Below are 25,365 nucleotides of genomic sequence, written 5' to 3'. Positions count from 1 at the left end.
TCCGAGACCCGCGAGTCCGAGACCCGCGAGTCCGAGACCCGCCTGAACGAGACCCCCCTGAACGAGACCCGCCTGAACGAGACCCCCTGAAGGAGGCAGAGGCTCATCAGGCTCCCCCGCGTCGAGTCAGACACTGGGGCAGCTCTCGTAGTCTGAACAAAGCAGATGGCCAGCCGGTGCAGCCAAGGGGTTCTGTTTACCTCAGTCCGAAGCCCCTTTCCCTCGTAACACATTAACATGAGTCCCAAGTGAAAGTTCACAAAGTCGTCTATTTTTAATAAGCATAGTTTGGGAGAGGGCACGCCTCTTTGAAGGAGACGTGTCATTTCTCCCTTGGGAAATTCCACGTGTTTATTTCCAACCAACTAGGGCAACGTTTTGATATGTTGAGGGGAGTGTCTGGTGTCCGCATTGATCTGAGACCATATGCACAGACTGCAGACCGAGGGGAGACCCTGGAGCTGCCGCGGGTTCTAAAGCCGTGTGACGTCGCCTACGGAGGTCATCACCCGCATTACTGACGACTTTATCCCAAAACGCATTATGTTCTGTGAAGCAACGCAACGCGTGCTTGATCTGAAACACGCCTAATCTAGAGGGGTGGTGCCTGTCTCACTGCCAGAGGTCACGTGATCTAGAGGGGTGGTGCCTGTCTCACTGCCAGAGGTCACGTGATCTAGAGGGGTGGTGCCTGTCTCACTGCTGGAGGTCACGTGATCTAGAGGGGTGGTACCTGTCTCACTGCCGGAGGTCACGTGATCTAGGGGGTGGTACCTGTCTCACTGCCGGAGGTCACGTGATCTAGAGGGATGGTACCTGTCTCACTGCTAGTTCAATGTTTACAATTTAACGGACAATTAATCAAACATTGAATAACAACATATTACACTTTGAGAACTTGCAGCTTTTTTTTTGCATCTACACGGTATGTATTTTTTGTTGGTAGGATAACAAATTGCCAATATACACGATTGTCCTTTTTTCAAAGACCAAGCTGCTGATCAAATTGGAACAAAGGCAATATCTTTCCATTATTCAACTGATATTCAAAAAGCATATCATGGTTATCCTGCAACCGTACTGCTTTGTGAATATGCGTCTGTCTGTCTGTCTGTCTGTCTGTCTGTCTGTCTGTCTGTCTGTCTGTCTGTCTGTCTGTCTGTCTGTCTGTCTGTCTGTCTGTCTGTCTGTCTGTCTGTCTGTCTGTCTGTCTGTCTGTCTGTCTGTCTGTCTGTCATCACGTACCACAGCTCATGAAGGTCTCCAGCAGCTGTTCTTTGGTCAGGCTCTCATCCACCTCCACCCTGATCACATCACAGGCCCTGCCCTCGGCTTCCTGTTTGGCCTGAGAGGAGAGAAGGAGAGAAGGAGAGGAGAGGAGAGGAGAGGAGAGGAGAGGAGAGGAGAGGAGAGGAGAGGGGGAGACGTAGCGTGGAGGAAATGGAAATGAGACCAGGAGAGAAGTGGAGGGAGAGAGAGCAAGAGAGGAGGTTGTCATGGAAACAAAGGAGGTTCTGCTGGGGTACACACAGTCATAGGTAATGAAAGGAGAAGAGAAAGGATACCTCATTTACCAGAATGTGGCTTTAAAAGTATCTAAGATGGCCGCCAGACATCGTGTCTCGGTGCAGGCTAATCTGTCTGCTCCGGGAAATACTTTGATGGTACAGCCTCCGAGATACTGATGCTGTTTCTATGGCAACCCATCTAGTGAGATGTGTTTCTTGTACAAAACCAAGATCGCCAAGAAAAATCCAAGACCGACATTATCTGTGTTTTACTTCCACCACTTAAATTCAGGCAGGAATATTAATATAATATCATCAACATAAATTCTGGAAGTAGAATACCTTGTATATGAATATGATCGGTTTTTTTAATATTTCTACAGTACCAAGTTTACACGAGTTGATTTGAAACCTTTATAGACGTCAAATACCGTTGGTGTCTGGACAACACGTTTTAGCTTCTCTTCCCCCTTAATGAGAGCTGGCCGAGTTTATTTAAGCTGTCAGCCGGTGACTTGCTTACGCAAAAGAAAGTGAAACTCTCTGTTCACCCATTTTTGATCCTGTCTGCCATCAGACTGAAGATTATCTTAATTTATCTATTACCTAAAGTCCGATTTTTTGTGGGACTATCGGATACTCTGCCAGGTGACAATGTGAGGGTTTATCACCTGGTGCCGTGCGGTCCAGGACTTACCTTAATGCAGCGAGCGATCTGATTGGCTATGTGCTCCTGACAGCTGCCCTCCACTCCATGGAAGATGAGGTTCCCGTACTGCTCCACCTGTTAAGAAACAAATCCATGGACCAATCAGTGACTGACTGTATGCATAATGATGCATGGTACCGTCCACTCCACTTGAATCCTTCACATGTTCCTTCATACGTCTGACTCATGGAACACAGGACAGTGGGGGTTGGGTCTTTGAGGCAGTTCCACCTACGCCCACCAGGGGGCATTCCAAGATGACAAACCAGATCCAGGTTCCAGATCCAGAATCTATTCCGCTTCCTCCCTCTGCTGTCTCTGCACTGGCTTTCATCTGTCGATCTCCCTCGAGCTGTTCTCTCTCTTCCGTACCTTTCCTGTCTCTTTCTGAATCGCTGCTGTCTCACTCATCTGTCCCCCTCCCGCTCTGCTGGTGAATGAATGTGTGTGTGTGCCCATGTGGGTGGGTGTGTGTCTGTGTGTGTGTGTGTGTTTGTGTCCGTGTGTGTTTGTGTCCGTGTGTGTCCGTTTGTGTGTGTGCCTGTGTCCGTGTGTGTCTGTGTTTGTGCCTGTGTGTGTGTATGTGTGTGTGTGCCTGTGTGTGTGTGTGTGTGCGTGCCTGCCTGTGTGCCTGTGTGTGTGTGTGTGTGCGTGCGCGTGTGTGTGCCTGTGTGTGTGTGTGCGTGCTGCTGTGGGAGCTCACCAGTCTGATGTAGTTGTTGAGCAGAGGCAGTGGTAGAAGAGACTCCAGAGCCAGCTCATCTAGACACATCTCCGATAGGCCTGTCATTGTGCCCACGCACGCACGCACACACACACACACGCACACAAACACACAAGCCCAGAGGGAATGAGTTCAAAGAAGGCGCACATAAAAATCAACATATGGAGAGCGCACACACACAAGCCCAGAGGGTATTAGCTCAAAGAAGGCACTCACAAAAAATATACCCCCCCCACACCCACACACACACACACACACACACACACACACACAACCCTGAATACGCCCGATCTCATCTGATCTCGGAAGCTAAGCAGGGTTGGGCCTGGTTAGTACTTGGATGGGAGACCGCCCGGGAATACCAGGTGCTGTAAGTGGTGTCGGATGGTGGCCAATAGGTGGCGCTCTTCCCTCTGGCCCCTTCTCTCATCAATCCCGATGCCCCAGTGCAGTGACAGGGACACTGTGCTGCGGAAGGCGCAGTCCTTCGGAGGAGACGTAAAGCCGAGGTCCTGACTCACTGAGGTCATAAAAGATCCCAGGACACTTATCGTAAAGAGTAGGGGTTTCCCCGGCGTCCTGGCCCAACCAGGCTCATTCGATCTGGCCCCCTAATCATCCTCCTGTACAATTGGCTGACTCATCAATTCCCTCACTCTCCACCTCAAGCTGGTGTGTGGTGAGCGTTCTGGCGCAGATTGGCTGCCGTGCATCACCCAAGTGGGTGCTACACACTGGTGGTGGTGAGTTGGGTCCCCCCCTTCTGTAAGCGTCTTTGGGTCATTGAAAAGCGCTATATAAATATAATGAATTATTTATTATTATAGGACCGCCGACTCCCCCCTAACCCTCTCCACTACTGGCCGGTGAACGGGCCGGTCTCTGGGGATCTGTCGGCTGGCTAACCACAGCTGGGACCGCGGCCTCCAACCTGCTCCGTTGTCACCTCTCCGATCTCTAAAGTAGCATGACCTCAATGCAGGTCCCATCGATCACGTAGGACACGTTCACCTGAGGTGTTTCACATGTGATAGCAGCACAAGTGCTTGTCCGTTACAGTTTGCCAGTGATTTTCAATCCCTTTTCTCCCCCAATGCACCTTAGTGAACGCCCCCCGAATGACACAGGTGTGACCCCGATTCCCATTCATGGTCGGTTGAGAATCCGGGAAATACAGAACACCGTAAAGACGTGACATCGTCCAGGAAACAGACTACCACTCAGGCCCATAAATAATGGATAGTGGGGTTCGCGTATTGCATATGCCCACTTCCTCCTCCATTTTTTATATGTATGGCCAAAGCCCATAAAAGCGGACGACTATGAGAGGCCAGGCCGTAAGTGCACCGTGAGGCCGCCGCGCGGTCGCCAGGTCTGTACCTTTGAGGGGGGGTTGATGCAGTGGCTGTGAGGCGGGTTGCCAGGTCTGTACCTTTGAGGGGGGGGGGGTGATGCAGTGGCTGTGAGGCGGGTTGCCAGGTCTGTACCTTTGAGGGGGGGGTGATGCAGTGGCTGTGAGGCGGGTTGCCAGGTCTGTACCTTTGAGGGGGGGGTGATGCAGTGGGTGTGAGGCGGGTTGCCAGGTCTGTACCTTTGAGGGGGGGGTGATGCAGTGGGTGTGAGGCGGGTTGCCAGGTCTGTACCTTTGAGGGGGGGGTGATGCAGTGGCTGTGAGGCGGGTTGCCAGGTCTGTACCTTTGAGGGGGGGGTGATGCAGTGGCTGTGAGGCGGGTTGCCAGGTCTGTACCTTTGAGGGGGGGGTGATGCAGTGGCTGTGAGGCGGGTTGCCAGGTCTGTACCTTTGAGGGGGGGGTGATGCAGTGGGTGTGAGGGGGGGTTGCCAGGTCTGTACCTTTGAGGCGGATGGTGATGCAGTGGCTGTGAGGCTTTCGGACCAGGTCCCAAGGAGAGGGGGATAGATCCTGACCTGGCATCCACACCGTGTCGCCTGGAAGAACACGTACAGGGATACGCATGAGCGTGAGACACACAGCCAAATGGACTGCATATATATAGCGCTTTTATCCAAAGTGACCAACAATGTTGCCTCCCATTCACCCATTCATGCACACAACCTTGCGGTTAGCAGCCCCCGCTCTACCTCCTGAGCTACTGACGCCAACCACACACGCACAAAGAAGAGCCCCCCTCCCCCTTCCCTGTATCAAACATCCATGATGCGTATCTCATGAATAATGAGAACACTGAAGTTCTGCGTGGCGACTAGGTGACAACGTCCCAGGACAGCTGCAGAGAGGGGTCCATTCTGCCGCCCACGACACCCCGAACACCTGCCCCCCCCACGGGGCCTCTCTTACCGATCAGCACCGAGGAGATGCTCCGGGGCCCCAGGCCCAGCGGGGGGGGCCCGGGCCCGGGCGAGCACACCTGCCCCAGGTGGGAGGAGAGGGCGCGGCCCAGGGCGAGGCCCAGCTGCTCCCAGGACGTGAGCCGGTCCACGTGGAGACGGCCCAGGGCCACCAGGCTGGGGGACCCCGGGGCCCGGGGCCCGTCCAGGGGACAGAGGGGCTCGGGGCAGCCTGCACCCCCGCCCGTGGAGCTCTGCAGACACAGCAGCACCCTGTAGGAGTCTGGAGAGGGAGGGACGGACGGACGGACGGACGGACGGACGGACAGGGGGGGACAGATGGAGACACATGAACGACAGGTGACGGACAGACAGGTGACAGACAGACGGACAGACAGGTGACAGACAGACGGACAGACAGGTGACAGACAGACGGACAGACAGGTGACAGACAGACGGACAGACAGGTGACAGACAGACGGACAGACAGGTGACAGGTAGACAGACAGACGGGTGACAGACAGGTGACAGACGGAGGTAGAAAGACAGACAGGTCACAGACAGACAGGTGACAGACAGACAGGTGACAGACAGAGGTAGACAGATGGACAGGCAGACAGAACGATAGGGACAGATAGAGATCAATGGACATTCAGAGACAAACAGAGAGGGCCAGACGGAGACGAACAGAGGTGAGGGATCCAGAGAGGGGAAAGAGAGAGAGGGTGATGTGAGCGAGCGTTCACTTTAGACATATTCATCGACAAATTGAAGAGTTGTTCATCCGACCACCTAACATCGTCTTACTCTGACTGAACAGCTAAAACAAGAATTATCGAAATGCTACGTTATAGATCCTCACATGAAACTCTCAAACCCAAAGCCCCCCCAATGTGGGGGGGGGGGGGGTCACTCACAGAGGTTCTCCAGCAGGTCTTTGCAGTCGTCTGTGGCGACGTCGTGGATGGTCCGGTTACACTCGTCTCTCCTCTCAATGTCCTGCTCAGTGTAGCTACACAGGACCTCCAAACACTCCTACACACACACACACACACACACACACACACACACACACACACACACACACACACACACACACACACACACACACACACACACACACACACACACACACACACACACACACACACACACACACACACAGCTGATTCAAGGTAGTATTTATTCAGGGCCATTACCTGGAAACTAGTTAAACCGATCAGTTCATGTAGTAACCAATCAGAAAACGTAGAAACTAATCACAACATGCAGTAACCAATCAGATCATGTGGTAACCAATCCGAACATGTAGTAACCAATCAGAACATGTAGTAACCAATCAGAAGATGCAGTAACCAATCAGAAGATGCAGTAACCAATCAGAAGATGCAGTAACCAATCAGAAGATGCAGTAACCAATCAGAAGATGCAGTAACCAATCAGAAGATGCAGTAACCAATCAGAAGATACAGTAACCAATCAGAAGATGCAGTAACCAATCAGAAGATGCAGTAACCAATCAGAAGATGCAGTAACCAATCAGAAGATGCAGTAACCAATCAGAAGATGCAGAAACCAATCAGAAGATGCAGTAACCAATCAGAGCAGGTAGTAACCAATCAGAAGATGCCGTAACCAATCAGAAGATGCAGTAACCAATCAGAAGATGTAGTAACCAATCAGAAGATGCAGTAACCAATCAGAGCAGGTAGTAACCAATCAGAAGATGTAGTAACCAATCAGAGCAGGTAGTAACCAATCAGAAGATGCAGTAACCAATCAGAAGATGCAGTAACCAATCAGAGCAGGTAGTAACCAATCAGAAGATGCAGTAACCAATCAGAAGATGCAGTAACCAATCAGAAGATGCAGTAACCAATCAGAAGATGCAGTAACCAATCAGAGCAGGTAGTAACCAATCAGAAGATGCCAATCCGAGGCTGCGTTACCCCCCAGTGTTCGAGGGCGGTGACGTGACGGCGGGCGCCTCACCTTGAGGCCCCTGGAGGCTGCGGTGTGCGCCGCGGTCCAGCCGTCCGTGTTCGCCCTGTTCAGGAGGTCAGCGGGCAGCGCCAGAATGCAGGGGTCGAAGGTCACGGCGGCGGGCTCGCCGGGCAGCGGACGGCAGAGCAGGAGGCGCAGGGTCGGCACGTGGCCGGAGCGCACGGCGGCGTGGAGCACGGTGCAGCCGTCCTACACACACACACACACACACACACACACACACACACACACACACACACACACACACACACACACACACACACACACACACACACACACACACACACACACACACACACACACACACACACACACAGCTAAATATAGGGCTTCCCACCATGGCAACCAGACCGTTATGGTAACCATAGAATTACAGCAAAAACTACATGTTAGTGAGCTGATGCCATCGTAAGAGCCCCAAAGACAAACATCACATCTGCCATCCTTTAGTAATCCAAAAATGGTGTATCGTGTATATAGTTTTGAGTTAGAACAACTCAAGTTGTGCTATGATATGTACTGTTCGAAAATGTCTGGTAGAAGGGCTGATGACATTACCTCCCTGGAACAAAGGTCCAGTCTTTTAATTAGAGGAACTCGGGTATCTGTGACTTCTGCATTACAAAATTAGACTTCTGTAATACGCACCAGGAGTGACATAAGTAACATGTCTTTAAAAACATTTATGAACGAGATCGATCCCCTAGCCTGCCTATCGCCTGAGCTGAGGCGTGATCAACGGGCCGAGGTCAACTCTGTACGCTGCTCGCCGTCGCTCCCCTGTCGTCATCGTGTTGAACCAGCCAATAGCGCGCCAGGGGGAACAGCCAGCTTGGTGATTGGTTCCCCCAAAAACGTATCGGAAGCAGAAAGAAATGTATTGCTCTTCTCCAGACCCGTTCTGCCGGCGATCTCAACGCACCGGCAGAACGGGCGGGGGTCTCCCGGTCTAGGGGTCCCCTGCATGGCTCTCATTGGTTGTGGGGGGGGGGGGGGGCCCAGTCTAGGGGTTCCCTACAACGCTCTCCTACCTTGGTACTCCTCTGGTTGTGGGGGTGCACATTGTTCACCCTAACACTTACGGTGGTGGTCTGGGACCGGTCCGCCCCGCGGCCCAGCAGGACCCTGACACAGTCGGGGCAGCCGGCCTGGCTGGCCAGGTGGAGGGGGGTGTGGCCCCCGGGGCCCTCAGGGTCCACTGGGGCCCCGGCATCAAGCAGAGCCTCTACACAGCTAAGGGAAGAGAGGGGGGAGGGTCAGGGAACAGACCAACAACAAGGGACCCCCACCGCCTTAGACCTGCCCTTCATAGTGAGGGGTCACACCGATAGCTTGACATCAGCTATTAGATTATTACATGTCTTTGACACGTTATAAAGATGAATAATGATAATACTGTGATGTTTTGTGGGCCGTTTATGTAAGAACATCCCAGGACAGCTGCAGAAAGGGAGTCCATTCTGGTGACCAACATGACTAGCAGGCGCACAGAGTTAGACGCTTCTTATTTTAGCTCAGGGAAATCACCCCAATACAGTCGACACTTTCATAACAGCAGCCATTACAATCCTGCAGGGAGACAGAAACCATGATACACATGGGGACTGCTTAGTGAAGTAGAATGTGGCCGTTATATGATCACATGGCTAGAATTAATATCAAGTATTACATTCATAAGTAGATGGCTATATTTAATATAAATGAAGTATTCAATTCCAAAGTAGATGCATACATAGAATATAATCATAAAATGTAGCATCCATAGCAAGCCGACCATAATCATACGATATGTACCACATTTGTATTCCTGGAGATGACAGCCTTCTCTCTCTCTGTGTGTGTGTGTGTGTGTGTGTGTGTGTGTGTGTGTGTGTGTGTGTGTGTGTGTGTGTGTGTGTGTGTGTGTGTGTGTGTGTGTGTGTGTGTGTGTGTGTGTGTGTGTGTGTGTGTGTGTGTGTGTGTGTGTGTGTGTGTGTGTGTGTGTCCAGCTCACCTGCGATGGCCGTGTGCGGCGGCGAGGTGAAGAGGTGTGAATCCATTTTCATCTGTGAAGTCAGCAGACGCTCCCGAGAGCAGGAGCAGCTGTACACACTCTGAGAGGGACGGAGACGGAGAGACAGACAGAGAGACAGAGAGACAGAGAGACAGACAGAGAGACAGACAGACAGAGAGACAGACAGAGAGACAGAGAGACAGAGACACAGACAGAGAGACAGAGAGACAGAGACACAGACAGAGACACAGACAGAGAGACAGAGAGACAGAGACACAGACAGAGAGACAGAGAGACAGAGAGACAGACAGAGAGACAGAGACACAGACAGAGAGACACAGACAGAGAGACAGAGACACAGACAGAGAGACAGAGAGACAGACAGAGAGACAGAGACACAGACAGAGGCAGAGACACAGACAGAGAGACAGAGAGACAGAGACACAGACAGAGAGACAGAGACACAGACAGAGAGACAGAGACACAGACAGAGAGACAGAGGCAGAGACACAGACAGAGACACAGAGACACAGACAGAGACACAGAGACACAGACAGAGAGACAGAGACACAGACAGAGAGACAGAGAGACAGAGAGACAGACGGAGAGACAGACAGAGAGACAGAGAGACAGAGACAGACAGACACAGAGACAGAATGAGTACGATGAATACGTGTAGACCCGTGTGTGTCTAAGCAGGAAGAGCAGCGGTTCAGACCAGCCAGCCGGTACCTGGGTGTCCGTTGAGGGCGGCAGCAGCGAGGGCCGAGTCCTGCAGCGGTGGGGGAGGGCGGCGGGCCACGCGGTCCGGCTCCGAGCCCGGGGGGCGGGGCTCGGGCTCCGGGGGGCGGGGCTCGGGCTCCGGGGAGGAGGGGGCGGGGTCATGGTCGTCGGGGTGGGCGGGGTCGTAGGGGGCGTCGGGGTGGGGGTCGTGTGCGTCGGGGGGGTCGCGTCGGGGGGTCTCGGTCGGGTCGGGGGGGTTAAGCAGCATTGACAATAAAGTGACGTTTCCCTGGGAAGCAGCTTGGAGGAGGAGGGCGGGGCTCCGGCTGTCCAGGTCAGCAGGGCCGCCGCCGGGAGTCCGCCGCCGGCAGGACGCTACGGAGGGACGCCAGCCTGGGGGGGCGGGAGGGGGGGGTTAGACGAGGAGGAGGAGGAGGAGGAGGAGGAGGAGGGGGGGGGAGGAGGAGGAGGAGGAGGAGGAGGAGGAGGAGCAGCTCTCTAGAAATGCTGTTTGATCTGATGTGGCGGAGGAGAGGGAGAGAGAGAGAGAGAGCGGGCGGGCGAGGAGGACAGGTGAGAGAACACACACACCTGAGGTCCACACACGCGTCCGTACGGATCAATCATTTGACCGTTCGATACATTTGATTTGGTGATTGATCGGTAAACATAATGGGCACATTATAAGGGACAATTTTGGTATAAATATTGAGTTCTATTTTCTTAGATTGTATCATTGGCAGCAAATTGGGGTATGTCAATTTTGACAAGAGAATGGCGTCATTTGGTTTGAAAGCGAGAGGTACGTTCATAATAAGCTTTGACACTTTATACAGTCCTTAGGATCAACATATCATCCATGCGATAATACAATCCATTTGCAGCGTGTGCAATGAAATAGCAAATGAAACACACAAAACAGTTAAAAAAAAGCACAAAAATGCAAGCCTTAAAGTAAGCTTTAGCCTAGATAGAGCTAGTTCTGGTTCTCAGTTCTAATCTCTCCAAGCTAACGGCTAGTGGGATCATTAGTGAAAGAAAACAGTTTTGTAAAACAAATGCAGTCATTAGATTAGATCACGTAGCTCAGTGAAGCCTCTATTAGTTTGTTAATTGTAAATGAGCTGTTGTAAAAGTGTGTCGAAAGAAAAGGTTCTTAGGAGTGGACAGGCATTCGGATTAGCCAGGATACACCAAGCAGCCATGACGGGTACCGTCTTTAACAACATCATCTCAATTAACAAAAACTAACGGGCAACATTGAGACGGACAGCACATCCCAACACAGCACACACGTCAAGATCCAAGTGTGGCCGTTGGGCTTCTACAACACCACAACCACGAGCCAAACAGGTCTGGGGGGGTCGGGAGTGAGGGCTGAATGGAAGAGGGAGAGGAAGGGTGCAGGAAGTCAGAGAGGGGGGGGGGGGCACAGCATGCTATTGAACGGTGTGAATGGAAAGGGGAAGAGAGAGCCTCTGGCATCAGCTTCAGAAGGTAGGGGGGACTGCCAGTGGAAGGTGGGGGTGTGGAGGTTGGGGGGGGAAGAGAAGGGGAGAATCTGGAGGGCTTCCAGGGAGCGAGGAGGTGATGGCCCACGTGTTGCCCAACATGTGCAGGTGCATGTTGATATATGGATGCTGAGATGGCTAAACTGACAGCGGCGCCAAGAGAGACGGGATGGGCTGCCGGCACGGGGCAGAGCGAGAGCGAGGGAGAGAGCGAGAGCGAGAGAGAGACAGAGACAGAGAGACAGAGAGAGAGAGAGACAGAGAGAGAGAGAGACAGACAGAGACAGAGACAGAGAGAGAGAGAGAGAGAGGGGGAGAGAGAGACAGAGACAGAGAGAGAGAGAGACAGACAGAGAGACAGAGACAGAGAGAGAGAGAGACAGAGAGACAGAGAGAGACAGAGAGAGACAGAGACAGAGACAGAGAGAGAGAGAGACAGAGAAAGAGGTCTCGTCTCCGGAGGTCATTGGAGGCCGTGTGAGTGAGAGACACAGTAACGATCTGGGTTCTATTCTGCTCTACATTCCAGCGCTGGGACAAGATTACCATGCGGTGTTAACACCTTGCCGCAAAAAACATCCAATGGCTACCCGATGGTAGGCTACCCGATGCTAAGCTACCCGATGCTAGGCTACCCGATGCTAGGCTACCCGATAGTAGGCTACCCGAAGCTAGGCTACCCGATGCTAGGCTACCCGATTCTAGGCTACCCAAGCTAGGCTACCTAATGCTATCTACACCGGGGCTAGGCTACCCGATGCTAGGCTACCCGATGCTAGGCTAGCCGGTGCTAGGCTACCCGATGCTAGGCTAGCCGGTGCTAGGCTAGCCGGTGCTAGGCTACCCGATGCTAGGCTACCCGGTGCTAGGCTAGCCGGTGCTAGGCTAGCCGGTGCTAGGCTAGCCGGTGCTAGGCTACCCAGTGCTAGGCTACCCGATGCTAGGCTAGCCGGTGCTAGGCTACAATAGGACTTTGGGAAGAGAGCTGAACGGAAGAAAGAATCAGCTGAGGGGAGGAGGGGAGGGGAGGGGAGGGGAGGGAGAGGGAGAGGGAGCGCGGAGCCCCCTTACCTGATGCTGGTGCCAGGGGGCAGTCTGCTGGGGCTGTGGGGCTACAGGAGCATGGAGCACTACTGGAGGGTGAGGCGGATGAGGAGGGGGGGGGTATGGAGGGACTACTGACAGCGGTGGCAGCGGGGGGGCAGATGATGGGGGGGGGACACTCTACACATGCTGATGCCGGCTGCTGCCGCCGGGGCCCGCCTCCCGCAGCCGGGGGCGGGGGGGCACCCACCTGAGAGGCCGGCAGGGCGGGGACCAGGTCCATGGCGGGCTTTGGAGGCAGCTGGGGCGTGGCTGGCTTTAGCCCCGCCCCGGGCGAGCGGCCGCTGTCCCCCGCCGCTTTGATGGGCGGGTGGGGCGGGGAGGGGGTCTGGGACAGGCCGGGCTTTTTGGGCGGGATGGGGGGCGGGTTCCCGCGGTCGATGCGCGCCACGGTGGGCGACTTGAGGCCGATGGGGTGGCCCAGGCGGCCGGGGAACGGACCCCCCTCCGAGGCCGAGTGCGGCAGGCCGGCCCGCCCGGCGCCCCCCGCTGGCGGGCTGGTGAAGCGCGAGAGGACCTGCGTGACGGTGTGGCGCGCCTGCTGCTTGGCCACCAGGTGATCCCGGTTGGTGGGCGAGAGGTCCCGGGACGGCGGGCTCTGCGAGGCGCTCCCGTTTTGGTCCTGTTCCTGGAACTTGTAGCGAGCGGCCTGCACGCGGGGGCTCACGCCGGAGGGCGCGCCGTGGGGGGGCGCGCCCTCCGCGCCGTTCTCCGTCTGGGCCAGCCCCCCCGAACTGCTGTGCACCATCCCCCGCCCCCCCGACCGGGGCAGGCTGAGGCCCGCGTAGCCCGCGCCGGGTTTGACCGGGATGCTGAGGGGGGTCTTCTTGGGACCCTCCGGCTCGGCGAGGGGCGGGTCCGTCTGGCAGGACGCAGTCCGCGAGCTTATGGGCTCCGTGGCCACGCCCACAGAGCAGAGCGGCATGGGGGGAAACGTAGCGGCGGCCTCTGGCTCCGCCGCCGCCGCCTGTGGCGGAGTCCTGAGCTGCTCCAGCTGCCGGCGGAGGCTCAGGCACTCCGTCTCCTCACGGCCCAGCCGGGCGCGGAGCTGCTCCCGCTCCGTGTCCAGCTCCGACAGCTGCTTCTCCATCTTGGCCTCCATCTGCTGGCCGCTCTGCCGTGCGGCCGCCAGCTCCTCCCCCAGCCGTGCCGAGGCCCCGCCCTCCTCGTCCAGGCGCGCCTGCAGCTCGTCGAAGCGCTGCGACTCCTCCACCACGCGCGTGGCCAGCTGCTTGCATTCGCGCACCAGCATCATGACGATGTGCTTGTTCTTCTCCCGCTCGTCCTTCAGCTGCGCCGTCAGCTTGCGGTGGTCCAGCTCCAGGCTCTGGAGCTGCTGCTTCTCCATCTCCAGCTGGCAGGAGGGGGGGCACGGGTCAGACAGGGCTGGGCGTGAAAGACGCGGCGCACGCACGCACGCACGCACGCACGCACGCACGCACGCACGCACGCACGCACGCACGCACGCACCAAAGATTTGTGTCTTCCTCATTAAATTGCTTGAGAATCTGACACACACACACACACACACACACACACACACACACACACACACACACACACACACACACACACACACACACACACACACACACACACACACACACACACACACACACACACACACACACACACTACATATTCTTGTTTTAATTTGAGTTGCTTTAACGGCTAAACAATCTGATCCTCTGAGAAATATACCAAGAGACGTCTGTATAAAAAAAAAAGAGAGATGTTCGCGGGCTTAACTGAGAAAGAAGACAGCATTCCTTGTCAGTTGGGTCCCAGAGGGCTGTGACTGATGCTACATGTCTGTATTGTGTTTAAAGCAGAGGGGACATTCTGTAACCTTTATTGGATTGTAAATGTGGTTCATTGCGTGTTTCCCATTAACTGCTCTGAGATATTCCACCCAGTTGAGATTTGGACATTTCCGAATAACAAATCATCATTCTTCCTCAGCCTTTGCACTAATTAAAAATTCATGCTATTATAAGAATAGATTGCTGCAATGGCCGAGTTCGGGTTGTTACAGGGATTGGGAACCTGCGGCCGTGTATTCACAGGGCTGGCGGCCTTTATGCGGTTGAATTTCATTGACTCATCGTTGCTCCAGTGTCTAAATCTGGAGCACTGAGACTATTGTTAGCCCGGCATGGCTAAAACACTCTGATAACGAGGCCTAAATCTGGGCCTGGGTTTTCAACAGAGCTGACCTATATCCTGATCACAGGCGCTAAATAAGAAACACTTTTGGGGACAACTGAGCTACATGGGAGACGTTTCTGGTCCGGCGACTGGCAAGTCTCTCCAAACATCAGCCCCTTGCGAGCCTGCCAGGTGGACAGTAAGCAGCAGAGACTCTACTTGCTTAGAAGCTGGGTCCAAAGCTAGCAGATAACTGGCTGTGAATAAGAGCCTTCTCAGCCAGGGTATAACACAAAGCAGAGGGGGGTTTGCTGTCATAGAGGAGCTGCTGAATCGAGTCAGGGATGACTGATGACCAACCCAGAAAGGCCCGGAACAGGGGGACACACGGACACAGAGGGACAGGGAGGGAGACAGACAGAGGGACACGGGGACAGAGACAGAGGCATGAGCCTCTTCTGTCACCACAGTGTCTTACTGCTCCACCGGGACTACCACCATGACCACCACCAGGACTACCACCAGGACCACCACCAGGACCACCACCAGGACTACCACCAAGACCACCACCAAGACAACCACCAGGACCACCACCAAGACCACCACCAGGACCACCACCAGGACCACCACCAGGACCACCACCAGGGGGACTTTAGGTTCCCTGGGGGGGCGGGGATGAGCTCGACAATGACTCAACAACGCGGTCGGATACACACCACCCCCTGTGTGGTCATTAGGCAAAGCGGTTCTGTAAACCATTTTGCAATCCGATGGCCCGTCGCCATGACAACAGCAGTATCGTTGTGCATTCTAGGGATCAGTTGATGAAGATGGTGGTGGGGGTTTGTAGGGGGTTGTGGGGGGTTGATGGTAGTCAGATCGCTGCTGAATACTTCTCCTTTCAATGTCCAGATTGGACCATCTTGGTAAGGTGAAAGGAAGTGGCAGGTAAGTAATCAGTGGCAGTTAATAAAGATCTTCAGCCAAGACCAACAGAATGCATGTTGTTGATGTACCGACACAGAGGCACACAATCAGCCTCTTGCTCACAGATCAACTTTGTGATGTGTTTCAGACATCGCATTTGGCATATTTTGAGAGACAGAGATGGGAGAGAGGGAAGTAGGGAGGGAGGAGGGAGGGAGAGGGAGAAAGAAATGGACATCTGGCTGCATGATTAATCAGGGTCCCATAATCCTGACACTAATGCACATCTGCACATCCTAAAAGGCCCACCAGCAGAGGCACCCATGCACCTGGTGGAGTAGATATAGGGTTAGGGTTAGGGTTAGGCTACCCCAACCCTAATGCACCTGGTGGAGTAGATATAGGGTTAGGGTTAGGGTTAGGGTTAGGCTACCCCAACCCTAATGCACCTGGTGGAGTAGATTTAGGGTTAGGGTTAGGGTTAGGCTACCCCAACCCTAATGCACCTGGTGGAGTAGATATAGGGTTAGGGTACCCCAACCCTAATGCACCTGGTGGAGTAGATATAGGGTTAGGGTTAGGGTACCCTAACCCTAATGCACCTGGTGGAGTAGATATAGGGTTAGGGTTAGGCTACCCCAACCCTAATGCACCTGGTGGAGTAGATATAGGGTTAGGGTTAGGGTACCCCAACCCTAATGCACCTGGTGGAGTAGATATAGGGTTAGGGTTAGGGTACCCTAACCCTAATGCACCTGGTGGAGTAGATATAGGGTTAGGGTACCCTAACCCTAATGCACCTGGTGGAGTAGATATAGGGTTAGGGTTAGGCTACCCCAACCCTAATGCACCTGGTGGAGTAGATATAGGGGTAGGGTTAGGGTACCCTAACCCTTATGCACCTGGTGGAGTAGATATAGGGTTAGGGTTAGGGTACCCTAACCCTAATGCACCAGGTGGAGTAGATATAGGGTTAGGGTTAGGCTACCCCAACCCTAATGCACCTGGTGGAGTAGATATAGGGTTAGGGTTAGGGTACCCTAACCCTAATGCACCTGGTGGAGTAGATATAGGGTTAGGGTTAGGCTACCCCAACCCTAATGCACCTGGTGGAGTAGATATAGGGTTAGGGTTAGGGTACCCTAACCCTAATGCACCTGGTGGAGTAGATATAGGGTTAGGGTAAGGCTACCCCAACCCTTATACACCTGGTGGAGTAGATACAGGGTTAGGGTTAGGCCTCTTTTTAACATCCCTTCCCCTGTAATGAGACTATGGAACAGTGAAACATCCGTCAGGTCTCCCAGGCCTCCAACAGGGGGCGCCAGCCGGACTCAAAAACCCTTACTGTGCGGTCACAGCAAAACATTCATGTGCAACAAAAGCAGCCGTTCATATTCAACGAGAGCGAGTGATGGCTGACAGAGAGCGGTGGTCACCATAGAAGCAGGACCGATGTCTGCTTCCAGCGCGACGAGGAGAATTGTTCAACTTTTAAAACACAAATTAGCGGTGCCTGGGGCCGAGGCAGACACCAACAGCAGAGCTGGATTGTATTTTCTCCAACGCTTGTTTCTAGCGAACATGAAGGTGAAGCTATATGTTGTGGTCCCCGGTTTCCCAGAGCTGTTATCAGTGGGTCGGTCCAGTGGGACACAAACCTGATCTTCCTTTCTGTTGCGGTACTGAGAGCAGGAGAGAACGAGGTCAAATCCCTTGGATGTGGAAACATATTAGAGCCAACGATATGAAACAATTATTAGATTAGATTCAACTTTGGTTCTAAATAGGTTGCCATGGTAACAAGAGGCAAAATTAAATTGTTTGGAAATATTGTTTGTTTGCAACATAGTAAACAAGGGAATCGTGTGAAATTGTTTATTTGATCGTGTTTTCTGTGCTGCCAAGAGCTCCATTACAAACTGGATATTGGGGACAACCCAATATCCAGAGCTATCTCTGAATCACACACACACACACACACACACACACACACACACACACACACACACACACACACACACACACACACACACACACACACACACACACACACACACACACACACACACACACACACACACACACATACTTGGTTGTATCAAACTGGACCAGGATGAACCGGTTAATCAAGCTGGTGTTCCAGAACAGCGGTTCTCAACACCTATGTTGGTGGACTACGAGAGGCATCAACGGTCAACATTCAGCAGATATCTTAAATAATACTAATTGTGTGTTAAAGGTTGTATCAGCGATGTTGGTGACGTCTCTTCTGTTGGTATTGAAGCGAGATCCCAAACAAACAGAGCCCGCTCGCACCTCCCTTACGTGTTTCGTGGATCCAGTAAGAACGATCATGAACGCAGCGCAAAACCCAACAACACCCACCGCTTGTTGGTGATTGGTTGGAATACTATTTATTTAGGTTTGGAGTTGTTGGTAGTACCATTTGTTTTTGGGTACGACCTCGGAGCGCAGGCTGACTACAGAGACTCATTTTTTGACGGCCTGCTTACGGGGCGGGCAGCTAGCGGATCGGGAGGAAAGATCAGATGAATGTCTCATTTATGTTTTGGCCTAGAATCGCTGATACAACCTTTATCAAGGAGAAGGAAGTTGACACAATTGTCACATTTGAACGGAAGCCTTGACCGTCTGCAATGAAAAACATGGATTTTGGCGGGCGTGGCAATTTACGTTGGCCTTCGTACTTATCCAGCGCCTTTATCCCCACACACACACACACACACACACACACACACACACACACACACACACACACACACACACACACACACACACACTCTGGTTCTCCCTACCCTCTTCTGCCGGGTCTCGGCGTTGGCCAGCTGGGCCGCCATGCGCTCCTGCATCTTCCTGCAGTGGGCCATGACCGCCTCCAGCACCGACACCGGGCTGGACCCCAGGGGCCGCCGGTCCTTGTCCGGCCCCGGGGCCCGGCCCTCAAAGTCCCTCTGCAGCGCGAGGAAGGGGTCCGTCAGGCTGTACTGTCCATAGCGCTCCTGGAGGAACACCTCCTTCCTCCGTGCCTGTGGAGTAAGGAGGGGCGGGGGGGAGAGTATCGGATTACTTCCAGTGTTGTCCCCAAGTTGATGCCACAGGGAATAAATCAACTCCCAGGTCCAGAATCAATGTCATAGCGCCCTGCCTCAGAGAACCAACCAGCGGAGACCTGGCGCCCACCAGGGGTGTGGCAACGGAACACGCAACCAAATCGTTGCAGGGGTGGGATTCATCATGTTAGCAAGATGTTGTGCTGGAGGCCATTTTATTTCATCTGTGGTACACTGCCTTCAGTAGCCAAGGTGAAGAAGCCTTGGTCAGCCCATCCCATGCAAGCCATGGTTAGCCTAGCCCATGCAAGCCATGGTTAGCCTAGCACATGCAAGCCATGGTTAGCCTAGCACATGCAAGCCATGGTTAGCCTAGCACATGCAATCCATGGTTAGCCTAGCGTATGCAAGCCATGATTAGCATAGCATATCTGACTGACTGCTAAGCTGTGTTATCCATGTGACTGGTGCCGTGTCAACCACAGCAGCATACAAAAGTACGCAGATGTGTCCAAATAATATTATTAAGCTCTATTAGTATACCATCTCAATATCTCAATGCTGAGGGATTCCTTGTCCCTGAATCCAGTTAGACACATATTGAGATGCGTACAATGCATTGTGCAGATTGTGTGACACACACACACACACACACACACACACACACACACACACACACACACACACACACACACACACACACACACACACACACACACACACACACACACACACACACACACACACACACACACACAGGCAGGTGCACACAAATGTTGTGACATGGACAACTATTTGGGTGGATGTCTTTAGTCCTGTGCGGACATGAAGGAGTGTGTTTACAACCAGGGGGGGTAGGTCATTACATGGAGGGGGGGCTTAATAAGACGTGGCAGTATTATGGGATGGAAGGGAGGGAGGGGGCAGAGAGAGTAAAACACAAGGAGCTACGTTGCCAAAAAAGGAAATAGTTCTCACACCTACTAACTAACACCGCACACTTACTAACTAAAGCCATTAGCATATGTATGCACACGCCTCGGGTTCACTACCATTATGGCTCAAAGTTAACCTCATTACTCTAGTGGCGGACCGTGTTAAAGATAAACATGCACCACAGGCCGGAAAGACCAGGAGAATGAAGGAGACAGAGCCAGAGACGGAAGACACACACACACACACACACACACACACACACACACACACACACACACACACACACACACACACACACACACACACACACACACACACACACACACACACACACACGGTGACAGCACAAAGAACTGCAGCAGTTAAAACTAGGCTACCTTGTGGCCTGACCGAGCTAGGCTACAAATGACCACTGGTTCCGCCTAAAATGTTTACAACAAAGCAAATTGACGAGGTTTGGCCAGCACTCCAGCTCCCATGATGCAGTGGGGCAGCCCGGGCAGCAGAAGGCTTGAGGGATGTTTGGAAAGCTTCCCGCCGCTCTGGGACTACTGTGGAAGGCGTTGGCGTCAACACGCGAGCCCGCTGTCGTCAGCTCTCTCTTCACCTTGTGCTATCTCCTTCGATAAATATTTACACAGAACAGCAAGCTTGGATCTTCTCAATCCTACCTCCATGGCTAATGCTTACGGCTTGCATTCCCTAGTGAGGTTTCCTTCTACTTCTCGTGCACAATGTTGGCTGCCTGGCCAATGGAGAGGTCTTTATATATATTTAGAATTAAAATAAAATATGTAACATCAAGTTTGATATACATTTTCAACCTCAAACAGTTCAAGCTATTAGGTGCTTTAAGTTAGCTTTTTTCTGATTAAATTACACTCTTTAAAATATGCAACAATTTAAATGGCAGAATGCTTTGCTAATCAAAAGGATTAATTTGAATGCAATAGCCCGTGTTAAAGTAATCAACGTGCCATTGATCCGTCATCACTCCTATATGTACCAGTGTTCCCTGATAACTGTCGATATTCCTCGGTGGGCAAGTCAGGGGATGCCAGCGATCACAGGTCACTCCATCGTCAATTGAAAAAACACAGAATCTACCCGAGCAACCATATGGATTCCATTGACCCTAATGATATTGATTCCTCTATTGATCGCCAGCACGGCGAAAGTGATGCCAACAATAGAATAGACCAACATGCAAGACCACCTTTTTTCTATATGGTATGGGAAGTATGGATTTAGTATAGAGATTCCTCATGATGAAAAGCAACACAATTATTTCAATGAGCAAATAATCTTTCTGAACAAAAAAGTAAAAAAATGTCATGAATACAGGGACCGTGGCCAAAAGCAGTGACAGAGAGAGGAATAGAAAAGCGGCCAGACTGTTGATCCTTCCAAGCTGTGTAGGCTAAAGAATCACTAACGTGATAAGCATATTCACACTCTATTCATTTCTGCAGGAATATTAAATCAGAGTCCAATTGCTTAGTGAGGCTCAATAACTAAATCAGCAGACCGGGTCGCAAGGAGAGCTCATATTAATATGATTATGTATCATTAAATGGTGGTATATTAGATAACCCCTTCTGCTCCAAATGGTAACTTTAAAACCAGGAAGTTGGATGCCAAACCAAAGCACTCTTCATAATGTGCAATATTGTGACAACACGTAACACACGAAACCCTAACCCAAAATCTTCTGACCTCAATGCTTCAGCCCTCTTCTATAGCGCAGTCGTCAGGCTAAATCCTGGCCAGGGGATTATCCCAATGGTTGCCGCGACTGTGATGATGACCAGGAAATCATACGTTAACCTTCACCCCCTCCAGGGCCAGCCTCCCAGACTGTCCTCTCCGGCTGTATAGTTAATATTGCTCCCTACTATTAAGGAAATCCTCTCAAGTGCTTAATGATATGATATCATTTAAACATCCTTATGATGGACAGGAGGATTACCAAGGGAGTATAAGAAGAGAAAAATGGCATGTTAATAATACCATGTTTCCGGCATACTTTCCTTCCAGGCTGCAGTAGAACAGTATCAACTCGACTTGGTACAAGTCTTCTGCTGGCAGCGAGAGATAGAGAGACTATTAGGGACATTCCCAGATACGATATCGTGTTCCACCCCCTTGGTACCGGACCAACATCCAACTGCACGGATAAGTTTCACAACTAAAGAGAAGAGGAGGAACGAGATAAGGAGAACGGAGAGACACTTCAGCCTGATCCCTTGAAACTACTCCTCAAGAGCCGTCCAACCAGGAAGCGTGTCACCATGATGCCGTAATGTGATCCCGCTCAGCATCATGCGCTCAGGGTTACGGAATTAAGAAGTTAATGCCCAGCCGCTGAAGGTGTCTCACTAAACACTGCAGGCGTTCAGGCAGTCACACCGCATTGGAGTCTGGGCCTCGCTCTGTGGGAAGGGAGCTTCAGCGTTTCCAAACCATTTTCTTGGTCCCGTTGCTTTTCTCCGGGATGTGTTTGGACCGCTGTTCACGGGACTGAATGTGCTCGGGGGAAACAGATGATTTCCACGGAGGGACGCAACAGATATTCCATATGCAAGGTCGGGAAGTGGCCGCTTAAGATCGAATGTCTGCAGCTAACCGTATACGTTTGACCTTCATTAGGTCTGCGTGTATCCAAAAAGGTCTGCCCTTCGATGGCCTACTGTAGTCGTGCAGCAGGGTAGGTGGTGTAAGCCATCATTACGTCGTGAAAATAACCAACCATGAAGAGAAAGAAGCGTCCACAAACAGGAGGTCTGGGACGTCGAGGGGGCTAAACCCACTGTGGATCTCAGGCATCCTCCCGTCCCAAGTGGACTATGGGATGGACGGAAGGTATTGTGCAGGTGACGAAACACGTGGTACAGTGTCATGGCTGCAGCACTGAGAGTTAAAGAGAATGGAGCAAGGCCAGGACCCACCGCAACAACTACTAACACGTCAATACAGCAAACCCTCCTTCAGCAAAATACTCAGACAGAAACCAGGGATCAATATGAGATGGCCATCAAACTGTAGACCAATAACTCTTAGAAGATCCACAGTCCATCCACTAATTGTTTGCCTGACTTCATTTAGCTAAAGCTATATTGTGAGTAAGCCTGGCCAAAGCTATGCAGTTCCGCTATTAACTATATTGTGAATAACCTTTGCCAAAGACAAGCAGCCTTGTTAGGAACTATGGCATGATTCCATGTTGTCAGAACACAACTAAATAATTCCCTGACAAGTAAACGAAGGGGGCGAGGTTGCCGTTTAAAGTCCTATGCAGAACCAAGTCTGTGTGGAGTACTTTGAGAAAGCCGCCGCCTCTGATCACCAGATTCAATCATTCCATTGGTTTGACCGCAATTAGCATAATTCCTGTTCCACTCGTATCAAATCTAACAAATCTTTCAGGGATCACCATTTCTCACATGCTGTTATTGTATGAACAACTGTACACCTTCAACATACGCGTATGGTGTATTGCCAGGTTACAAATCACACACGCACATGTTTACACATAAATAACATTAATAGCTGTTCCTGTTACGTATTGACGAACCAAGAAATCCCAGATAATGACTGGGAAAGAGCTAGAGGGAGCGAGGGGAGAAGGACAGAGGCATGCAGCCCTTTGTAGAATCCGGAGGACTTCACACTGCGGGAGGGATCAATAAATACATCAGGATGTGACTGAATAAAGGCCGTGGAGGGAGAGAGCAGCACAGTAAGGGGAGGCGGAGAGGAGGACTGGAGGAGAGGCTGGAATGATCTGAACAAGTCTGAAACCATAGGTTTAAATCGAAGGCATCGAGCCAGCGCAAGAGAGGGGGGACAGAGACACGGAGACAGCCTTAAACAGCAAAAACACTGACGACCCCGACACAGCAGGGAGAAAGAACAATGAGCCAGAGAGCCAGAGAGCCAGAGAGCCAGAGAGCCAGAGAGCCAGAGAGCCAGAGGGACTAGAGAGAGCCAGAAGACGGATGGATGGAAGGACTTCTGGACCGGAACGGACAACAGTAAACCCAAAGTGAATAATGACCATGACTTTGACAACGTTTAGCCTCAAGGCAAACCTCCTTTTATAGCTATCATTTGTGTACTACGGCGTGGACCAAAAAGTACGTCTCGCACGGGTTATACAGCGATTTGCTGCTTGTCTCACAACTCCTTGAATGAACAGGTTAAAGCCAATATAATTCTACAGTTAAAATGTCTATGGTAATTCTTTGACCTACGGTATGACCATCAGGGTCCCACAGACAACAGAATGCAGTGGCCACTAGTAGTCATGGAAAGACCTCAGTATGCAGTAGTATTATTAGACTGTCTTACAATATAAAAGCAGCGTGACTTTATAACAAGCAAGTTTGTTCCCATCAGCTGGAATAGATGAGTTTGCTCGATTAGCTGACGGTAGAAATTAGCAGGGTAGTAATACTCTGTTTAGCTGAATAATCAGTCTTTGAGGTAATGCATATCCCCCTACTGTCGGGTCAAGAAGTCTGGGAAAACACACTGAACCCCAACTATTAGTAGTATTAGTAATTCTCTCGACCTCTCGAGTCAAGTCATCCATGTAATCAGAGCATCATTGAAAATGACTATATCCTTCAATGTTGGCTATTCACAAAGGCAGGCAAGAGCCAATTTGTGGGACGTTTGCCCAACAGTTGTGTTTATTTGAATCTCTTAACTAAGAGTGGTTTAGTGCTGGCAGTGAAGCATAGCCAACCAGGGGGCCAGCTGTATCAGCAGAAAGCAAAGCGTTGACATTACAATAAATGACATTAGCCAGCAGGCCCTACATCCTTACATAACATGCTACGACTGCCATTGGGATTCAAGTCAGCCTCATCTGCAATTGTGGTATAACACTCTGGGCTAGCATGGCAATGTGCTGGACAATGATCAGGTTAATTGAGGTTTTATAATGTAAATAAGGGGGAAAAGTATGTGTACCCGGCAGCCAGGGTATTTTATGGTTTTATTAGGAACAGAATCATTATATTGGAACTGCAGGACCAGCGCCGTCCCTGGTGAGGCACGGTACTGCAGGACCAGCGCCGTCCCTGGTGAGGCACGGTACTGCAGGACCAGCGCCGTCCCTGGTGAGGCACGGTAAATGGCATTGCCATTTCTGATTGGCTGAAATGACGTTGAGAAAGTGCAATTACTTTCTGCGATGCGTTCGATTATTAAACCAAAAAGGGACATCTTCTATATTATTTCAAATACATTGTACTAAACTTAAAAAGGTATATACATTTTGTGAATTGAATCTTTCCCTTAAACTGGCTTGTTGGTTAAACGTATCGACGCTATGATATAGATAGAAATCTAACCAGCGACAAAGTAGAAGAGCGAAGGGAAGCTACAATATGTCTCTAATGCTAACTCCTGGCCCAGAGACGACATCACCAAACCAGGCCAATTAATCCTGAATGTCAGCCACTGAGAAAGTTGTTTTCCTGTACTCAGTAAGCAATAAATGAGCAAGAGATATACTTGGCCCGATCTATGTGTGCAACACACGCTCTGTGATGTCCAGGCTACTTGCTGGCATATTGGAGAGCGGCAGTTGGATCTCAGGTTATAACGCACCTTTAAACCAGAGGTTCAACACTTTTAACAGTAGCGGTGTGAAGTCTGCCACCCTTGACCCTATGTTGTCCATTCAT

The 25,365-nt window shown here is 51.6% G+C and overlaps 1 protein-coding gene and 1 pseudogene across 1 annotated transcript in view; one reads left to right on the top strand and one right to left on the bottom strand.

Annotated features, from left to right (window-relative positions):
- Positions 1 to 25,365, bottom strand: part of cttnbp2 (cortactin binding protein 2) — a 50,466-nt gene that overhangs the window by 8,217 nt on the left and 16,884 nt on the right. The window contains exons 3-14 of the mRNA XM_030366295.1: positions 18,479 to 18,709; positions 12,552 to 13,938; positions 9,979 to 10,362; positions 9,247 to 9,346; positions 8,336 to 8,486; positions 7,242 to 7,442; positions 6,167 to 6,284; positions 5,260 to 5,532; positions 4,794 to 4,889; positions 2,921 to 3,000; positions 2,206 to 2,292; positions 1,246 to 1,345 (exon numbers count right to left, since the gene is read on the bottom strand). Coding sequence (XP_030222155.1) covers positions 1,246 to 1,345; positions 2,206 to 2,292; positions 2,921 to 3,000; positions 4,794 to 4,889; positions 5,260 to 5,532; positions 6,167 to 6,284; positions 7,242 to 7,442; positions 8,336 to 8,486; positions 9,247 to 9,346; positions 9,979 to 10,362; positions 12,552 to 13,938; positions 18,479 to 18,709 — 3,208 coding nt within the window. The remainder of the gene's footprint in view (positions 1 to 1,245; positions 1,346 to 2,205; positions 2,293 to 2,920; positions 3,001 to 4,793; positions 4,890 to 5,259; positions 5,533 to 6,166; positions 6,285 to 7,241; positions 7,443 to 8,335; positions 8,487 to 9,246; positions 9,347 to 9,978; positions 10,363 to 12,551; positions 13,939 to 18,478; positions 18,710 to 25,365) is intronic.
- Positions 3,200 to 3,318, top strand: LOC115551604 (uncharacterized; annotated as a pseudogene).

Source organism: Gadus morhua, chromosome 9 (assembly GCF_902167405.1).
Source record: "Gadus morhua chromosome 9, gadMor3.0, whole genome shotgun sequence".
Taxonomy (NCBI): Eukaryota; Metazoa; Chordata; class Actinopteri; order Gadiformes; family Gadidae; genus Gadus; species Gadus morhua.
This window is presented reverse-complemented; position numbering and strand designations above follow the sequence as displayed.